The 8,724-nt window shown below is 47.8% G+C and overlaps 1 protein-coding gene across 1 annotated transcript in view; it reads left to right on the forward strand.

The window, feature by feature from the left end:
• wnt10a (wingless-type MMTV integration site family, member 10a) overlaps window positions 1-8,522 on the forward strand; it is a 14,298-nt gene extending 5,776 nt beyond the window's left edge. Inside the window, exons 4-5 of the mRNA XM_031578073.2 lie at window positions 1-227; window positions 7,340-8,522. The exon at window positions 1-227 is cut by the window's left edge and continues 147 nt beyond it. Of these exons, the coding sequence (XP_031433933.1) occupies window positions 1-227; window positions 7,340-7,837 (725 nt within the window). The 3' untranslated portion in view covers window positions 7,838-8,522. The remainder of the gene's footprint in view (window positions 228-7,339) is intronic.
• Window positions 8,523-8,724: the final 202 nt, after the last annotated feature.

The raw sequence follows: 8,724 nt of genomic DNA on the forward strand, positions 1-8,724 counted from the left end.
ACCTGCTGCAGTTGGAGGCCATCAACCGCGGCAAGGGCATGGTGCACGGCGTCATGGAGCACTTCCCCGCCGACACGCTCGGCCCCCAGGACTCGTGGGTGTGGGGCGGCTGCAGCCCCAACGTGGAGTTCGGAGAGAAGTTCTCTCGGGAGTTCCTGGACTCCCGCGACACGCACAGGGATATCCATGCCCGCATGAGGCTCCACAACAACAGAGTTGGCAGGCAGGTGAGAGGCTGCCTTTTACCTGCTGTCCTGTGTGTGTGTGTGTTGGGGTGTGTGTAGCGCTGTGGTGTGCTACTGCAGCACTGTGTGGTTTGTGTGTGTGTGTGTGTGTGTGTGTGTGTGTGTGTGTGTGTGTGTGTGTGTGTGTGTGTGTGTGTGTGTGTGTGTGTGTGTGTGGTTTGGGTGCACTGTGACACAGAGTTGGGCCCAGGTGAATCAGCACAAGGTTATGTTACCTCATCTGTTAAAGATGACAAGATCAACTTACTCACCTTTGTTTGGTGTGTAGAAAGTGATGATGACCACTCCTACCACGCAGACACATTATAACCGTGACACATGCGTGAGACAATGAGAAGAAGGGAGTTTCACCAGTGGCCTTTGATCTTGATAAAGGTACTGAACTGGAGCTGACTTCTCAGCGTGCAGTCGGGCTAGTTAGAATACGGACAGCTGCTTTCTTCTTCAGTGTCGTACAGTATGAGGCAGGTGAGCTTGGGATGACCTCTCTGTTCTTTTTCGGCAAGGGACCGCCACGATCTCCACATTTTTATCATTCTCCAGTTTCAAAGCAGAAGGTCTCTCATCACACGCCTGTGAGACTAGGACTGGGGATGGGTGGGTGGGTGGGGGCGGGGGGTTTAGCCATAACTCGTGCCTGCTCAGGCAAACATGCGCCTGTGACTTAGACATGCTCAATTACATCCACTCATGAGCCGTGGGGAGCTACTCCCTTCTCCTCAGCTGAGCCCCCCCCCCATCCAAAGGAAAAACTCACAGATGCAACCAAACAGTGAGGTGGGGATCTCCTCTTCCACATAACGGACGGGGATCTCTCTATCTCTCTCCATCTCCGCTGATCTGTTTTGGAGTCACAAGCGAGATGCTCGGGGTTGTTCTGAGTTGTTGCTCAGGTGTTGAACTAATTGGATAATGTGAGCCAGATTAGTGCGACTGCTGTGCTGTAAGGTAAATGGTTTGAACTCGGTGGATTATAGAGTAATAGTGGTGCGTGTGCGGAGCTCTGAAGCAAAGTCCTTGCTCTGCTGTTAGCGCCACCCCTGCAGCGGCTGCTAATTCCTCTAATGCCGCCGGCGCTACCGCTCTTAGCCTAGCGACACTTAATGTGTCTCACTGATAACACAATAAAAACGTCAACATCACTCTTCTCTGGCAACCCTTACAATACAGCCCCTTCAAATGACTTGTTATCATTATCAGCGCCCTGCTTGATGGGTGTATCGATATATATACCTGCAGCTAGATTAAATCTTATAATCAAATGAATTCTGATATTAAAAGCTGATGGTAAGCTGATGGTAAGCTGATGGTAAGCCTTGGTTTGGGAAGAGATGGTTCCTCATCAACTCATCTGCCCAAATCTGGTTTTATCTTGCGACTGTAAAGGCTGGCCTTTAAGTGATAGCGACGCTGCTTTGATTGCACCCTGCGCTCTGATTGGCGCAGAGAAGCTGGAAAATGACTCATTGTTTGCTGCTTCCTGCTGTGTAATTTGGCCCTGTATCTTTTCATCAGTTTATTTCTGGTTTCATTGATTATTCAGACTAAACACAAACTGCACAGTTGCCCGACGGGGTCCAGAACAAAGTGGCAGATAATAGCTCTGCTCTCCACGCTGAGAGCCTGATAAAGTGCTGATCCGGTGTGGTCCCACACGTGTGCGGCTGACATAAACACAGGCTTGCGGACCGCCCCCACCCCCCCCACCTCATGTGACCACATGACAAAACAGGGGTGTACCTGTGTGATAAACAGCCCTGGGGACAAAAACAGGATGATTTGTGTTTGTGTGCTGAGGTGGCTTGATTAGTGCAGAAGACCTGAGCACAGTTGAGTTATGGCAGTACGAAATGGAAGATTATGGGGGCTGGGCTTTCGATTGCACCGTCAAATAATGCGCAAAAAGCATGAGAGGATGCATTGTTCAGACACATTGTGGCTTGATGTCTGCCAGGAAGCCTATTTGGCATCAAAAACATTGGTGTGAAGAAAACATTCCGGCTACTGAAAAAACGTCAAAAGCTGTTGGCACGCAGTCAGCAAAAATAATATTAAGTCAAAACACGCACATGTCAATCCAAGTATCTGTGGTTATAAAAAAAAGCCGCCCTCTCTATTCGTCAGGTAGTGTTTATAACCCCGGCTGACTGAAAAGGTGCTTAAGAGTCGCTCCACGGACTGGGGCTCGGTGCAGGAGTGGTGTAGCCAGGTGAGCCGCGGTGGCACATGTGTTTTGACACAAAGTCAATTAACCTCCATGACCAGACAGTTGTTGAAAGCAGCAGGATACATGTACCTTTGCCTGTAAGGGTCAGATTACACACACACACACACACACACACCTGATATGGACCCCTGAAATGGTCTCAGTGCATACAAGAGCAGCATGTCAGCTGAAGAGCAGTTTATTTGAAATGTGACTAGATTATGTAGGCTACTCTACACTGTGCTGTGTCAGTGGGACTGAAAAACAGAGCAGAATCCCCCCCCCCCCCCCCAATCAAAAAGAAAATACTTGCAGGTGAGGCCGGGAATAACACCCCCTTACCCACCTTCTCCTTCCCCCACTCCCCCCGAAAAGCAGTCTTTTGTGCAGGAATGCGGTGGTTTTAGTGGGGTATACATGTCGTCTCATGCCCACCCTCTGGTTCTCACGACGTTCAGTCTTGTTAAAAGCTCTAATTAGTGGCTGCTGGCTGTTTGGAAACAGATGTTTAAACCCAGCAAAAGATTTTAGACATCAAACACGGCGGAAAGTAGAAAGAGATTCGCCCTTCCTTCCCCAAATACAACTTTAAGGCGAGCTGATCAGGGAAGAGCAAGGCCAGTGTAGAAAAAGGGGAAATTTCACTCGGGAGTGTGAGTGTTTTGTTCCTTGTGTGTATTCCACGCCTGGGCCTGGAACATGTGTGAGGGAGAGAGCACCTGTGCATGTCTGTGTGTTTACAGTAGTTCCCGATTACATGGGAACACTTGCATTATTTTACTCATGTTTTCATTGGATCAGAGCACTGGAACTGCCTAGTGAATGCTGGGTTCGAAGCCAACAGCCCTTCTCCATTTAGAACAAAGAGCAAGGCAGAAGCTCATTTAGGGCTTGAATTATTTTAAGAAATGCCTCTTTTTTTTCCTCTTGAAAGGAACAAATGACCACAGAGTTCTTGCTCTGGCGTTGTAGTTCGTGACTCCGGCATTCATCTTCATTCTTTATTAAGTGTGCTTTGTGGGAGTGGGACAGACAGATTATCTTGACACGATCAGATGGCACCTCCGCGATTGCCTTTGATGTGCATACATTGGGGTTTTTTTTTTTGCGTAGGAGGCATTCACTGGCATCAAAGCCAGAAAAGCCTTCTGTGGCTCTGGTAATTCATCACATGGCAATTAGATAGTAGTGGACACCGTTTGGGTTATCAGGCAGCCCCATCATGACACAGGCGAGACCTGTAACTACGGCAACTACCGGCCCCATCTGGAGCCAGACCCTGCTGGGGGAACGACGGCTGGTTTTTGGGTTCAGCAGCATGTGGCGTGGAGTGGCGTCTCGAAACACACAAGGCTTGTTTATAAACAGTTACAAACTCTGTGTGTAAACCTTCTGTTCTGTTGATCAAGTAATTCTTCACAGGCCTTCATTTCCCCAGCTCAGCAATTACACATGTGCTTTGATAGCCATTAATGGTCTGTTTCATTTAGCAGAGCATTTGATATACTGTGGCAATATTGAGATTTAATAAGAGTGTTTATTTCCTTTAAACATGCTCCTTGAGGGACAGGGTTGTCATGGTGGTGCCAGATATGTGTCTAGAAGAAAAAGACAAAGTATGAATATTTTAGTTTGTGCGTAATGTGCTGAATGTCTTTCCAATTTGAACCAGTTCCATTATTGTGCAATAGATGAAATTCAAAACAGACCACAGACCATGACCCATCCAGTGGTCTGGGGACGTCACTGCTGTTATTGTGTCTTGATTGAGTCATAAATCCTTTCAAACAAGAGGATGTAAATTGAAGGACAGTTTTCTTTGTGTGTGTGTGCTTGTTTGTGTGTGTGTGTGTGTGTGTGTGTGTGTGTGTGTGTGTGTGTGTGTGTGTGTGTGTGTGTGTGTGTGTGTGTGTGTGTGTGTGTGTGTGTGTGTGTGCATGTGTGTGTGTGTGTGTGTGTGTGAAGGACAAGGAACGTTAAGACCCATTTTGGATTTGCCACTTACCGAATATTGCCTGTGGTCCAAATGTGCTACCAATATGTCTCATTTGATCTCAGTCTGGTGCCAGTTTATGGGGCAGTCTGTCTCACTCTTCTCCAATTAAAGAGGCCCAGATGTGCGTGTCTTGCAGGTCTCGGCCAATGAATGTGGAGCAATTACTTTTGAAGCCTTTTCTCGCTTTTAAACATCTATGCTGTATGCCCGAAAGAACACACATATTTACGTGCACCCATACGCAGGCCTAATTATCATGTATTTGAGAATGGAAATTGTAACTATTTTCTATGTAGAACACATGGCACGTAATGGCGGCTAACATGTGTAGCGGGTGTGCCCTGTACTACAGAAACATTATTCAAAGGAACAGCACACACTTTGAAAATTGGGCCAATCGAAATGTCTCTCCGTCATCTTCTGAAAAAGTAAAAGGAGGCTTTGGTTATTTGTGTTAACTGATAGTCCTCTTCCTCTCTGACATTTCAACTCATGCCATCTTTGAAGGACAACATCTAGTTGCATTGAATGTATTAATCATCTATAATCTCCTATATGAGACTGATGGGTTAATATGGCCCTGTTATTCTGAAGACCTTGGCCTGTGCCAACAAGCAATATATGTCTTGAACTGACATCTGAATGAAAGACAGACAGTCAGAGAGAAAGGGAGAGAGTGAGAGAGACGGACTGAGAGATGCTAATCTTGATAGGATGGCAGACACCGGAATGAAGCACCAGTTCCTGCACATCTCTGTCAGTCCCCTCAGGACAGGCTGCCTCTCAGGAGTTTGAGGCTTTTTCCCCTTTCTTCTCTCCTTCTATCTCTCTCTGCCGCCTTCTCTAAAGCACAGTTCCGCTTCTGTGATATATCACTGGCCTGTCATCACCCTTGTGAGCCACTTCCGGGAGAGTTCTTCCTGTCTCTGTTCCTATTATCTCTCTTTCTCTCTCCCTCTCTCACTCTTTCTCTCTCTCTCTCTCTCTCTCTCTCTCTCTCTCTCTCCCTCTCTCTTGGCTTCGCCCACGCCAACCCTGCCACCCCTGCCCCCAGGTGCTCCCGAGCCGTACCCAACAGGGAAAGAGTACAATCGCCCTCCACTATCTGCCATCTAGAACACCGCACTCATGTCAGCCTGGGTCAAAGATGCCATAAAGCCACGTTGCCGGGAGGTCATGCCGCTGAGAGGTTAGGGTTTTGCACATCCGTCTGGCTTGTGCCAATCAAAGCCTCCGGCATTTGAATATCCATATTTGTCTACACCCTTGCCTGCCCTCTGGGCAGTAAATTTGCGAGGGCTTTTCCTGTTTGAGGCCGCTTCTCTCCTGGAACAATCAGGAGCGCTGATTGCGTACGACAGGGACGCCCACGCCGGAAATGCGGATGCAAAAGGCCGAGTCAGGTGCGAAAAGCGGCTTAAGTGGGGATTTGAGAGGCCATTTAAGTGTTCAGAACTTAAGCACCCCTGGATTTTGGGTGTAGCTCTCTCTGTTTGGGGTTTCTTGCGAAATCGTTCAAAATTGCAACACCGAGGCTGGCTGGCATGTCAGCATTGGTGGCAATGTTTGGCGTTGGCGTTGTTAGCCTGAAGCCACAGGAAGCCCCTCCTGTCTCCATCCCCTCTCAGGATTTACGCAGGCAGAGTGGCAGCCCTCTGGCCTCTCTCTCTCTCTCTCTCTCTCTCTCTCTCTCTCTCTTTCTCTCTCTCTCTCTCTCTCTCTCTCCCCCCCCCCCTCTCCCTGCGTACACCTATGTGAGATTAGCCCTTGAAATGGAAACCAAAGCATGCAAAGCCATAGTCTGAAGAAGATTTCATAGCCTGCCTGCCTGCCACAGTGTATTTTGACTTTTTGGCGTCAGTTCAAAATGTCCTTAAGCTTGGGAGGGAAGACACTGTCCTCAGCTCAGACTAGCCGAGTTGTGCTCACTTTGATGGAACAGAATCAGAGAGTGGTTAAAAAATATAACCCCCCAAACAACATCAATGCTGTGTGGTTCTACCTGGGGAGGGATTGCTCCCAAGCCAAGGAAGGTGGAGAACAGCACGGGGCCATGGCTGAGTGGCATGAAATAGTGAAGTCTCGTCTTGTTTAGCACTAACGACTCGCGCATTAAAACCTAATCCGGGGGGTTTTGACAGACAAAAACTCCCATTTATCTCCCAAGGTGTTTGAATCGCGCCACGTCCCGTGGCAGCTTGCGTTCAAGGCCTCAAAGCCAGTAAAATGTGGGAGTGCTGAAGGTGAGTGTTTGTGCTCGCACTGTTGATAGGGGTGGCTGCTGGAGCATCTGTCAGTGTTGAGGGTGGCCCCTTTTTCCTGTTGGTAATTGGATCTAAAAGTTTATAACTCAGGCTGTCAGACGAGTGCATTGTTGAGCGAATGGGAGGTCTCTGTGGGGGAGGCGGGGGGGGTGGGGGTAGACATCCTCGCCCGTGAAATGAACTTGTGAAGGGAGTTTTTCAGGAGCGCTAATGATCTTGTATTGTGAAAGCAGAAGAGGAATGTGGGAGATTGCCTTTTACCTGCTGTTTTAGTCATTTCATGTCACTGCAGAGGTGCCTGGTTGGTGTTGTTGTTGTTGTTGAGGCTGCTTTTGGAGGTTTCCTTTTCTGTCAGATTGCATTTATCAGACATGCAGCACTGTGTCGTATTCCGGATACTTGCTTACCCCAATGTCACAGTACCAAAATATTTATCATCTTAATATTATCTGAAACTTTGAGACTATTTGGTTTAAGTGTGCGCCACCCAGTGCACTGCCCCAGGCTTCCTTACTGAGCCCAATACAGAGGGTATTCAGACATTTCACTGGACAAAAGTCTGATTCACTGTGTGACAGGATGAGGGATATGATAGATATGGTGGACTGATGTTCCCTCTTCTGTGCAGGTCGTGGTGGACCACATGAGGCGGAAATGTAAATGCCATGGCACATCAGGAAGCTGCCAGCTCAAGACCTGCTGGCAGGTGACGCCCGACTTCAGGACGGTGGGCGCCCTACTCAAGGACCGCTTCAACGTCGCCACTTTCATCAAGCCCCACAACAGGAACACGGGCCAGGTGGAGAACGCCAACGCCAACTCCATGCACCAGCACGGCCACAACCACCACCACCGACGCCGCGCCAACCACAACGAGCTGGTCTACTTCGAAAAGTCGCCCGACTTCTGCGAGCGGGACCTGGGCTCCGACGCGGCGGGCACGCAGGGCCGCATCTGCAACAAAACCAGCCCGGGCATGGACAACTGCGAGAGCCTGTGCTGCGGCCGAGGCCACAACATCCTGCAGCAGACGCGCAGCGAACGCTGCAACTGCAAGTTCCACTGGTGCTGCTACGTGGTCTGCGAGGAGTGCAGGATAACAGAGTGGGTCAACGTCTGTAAATGATAAAAAGAGAAAAAAAACACATCAACCCAAATAAATGAATATATATATGTGTATATATATATATATATATGAAAGAATTACAGACATTATAAATAGAGGGGGAGACTGCAAGGAAAACCTTCCCTTTGCGATGGACTGCCAGTTCCATTTTTAGAGTGGAAGCATGAAAAACGAGACTGGGACGTGCGAGGAGGTGTGCACTCTGCGTGTACACAGCATGTGTCTAATCACAGTAGTTCAGATTGAGCATTTGGACCTGCACTGCATAATAATCTTCAGAGAAGTTAAAGATAAGTTAAAAGTGATACAACTATTGTGGGTTACATTGATATCTGAGCACTCCTTTATTTCAAAATGTGGATCTTAACAATTACTAATGGCTCGGGATTCCGGTACTTGGAGAAGAAATTCGTAATAGAAAAAAAAGGCAAGAGAGAGAGAGAGAGAAAGAAGACATTGCCTGTAAATCCAACATCTTTTTTAAGTCTGTAAGTCCTACATTTGCACAGAGCCATCATTAAACAGAGTCTGGTAATGAACTCTGTTTGAGTGTTATAAAGTGGTATCATATACCAAATGAGATTATAATTATAAGTTATAAAATGCCAGCATGTCATTGATTGTACAGTTTGTGTTATAGTCTGTCATTTATGACCCATGCGAATGCTGCCTCTCTCAGCAGTAAGGAAAAATAAATCTGTTCCGCTCTGTGTCTAGGTCAGTAAGCCAGGTATCGGGCGAATGAGGGAGGGGGATAAAAATACTTTGGCAATGCAGCGGACAACCAAATGATTAAAAAACAGAAGCTGCATGTCAAAAGCAAGAGCTAAGAAAAATGGGAATGTGAGAAGAAAGAGAGACAATGTTGACATACATCACACATCCTT

The sequence above is a fragment of the Clupea harengus genome, chromosome 2 (genome assembly GCF_900700415.2).
Source record: "Clupea harengus chromosome 2, Ch_v2.0.2, whole genome shotgun sequence".
NCBI lineage: Eukaryota > Metazoa > Chordata > Actinopteri > Clupeiformes > Clupeidae > Clupea > Clupea harengus.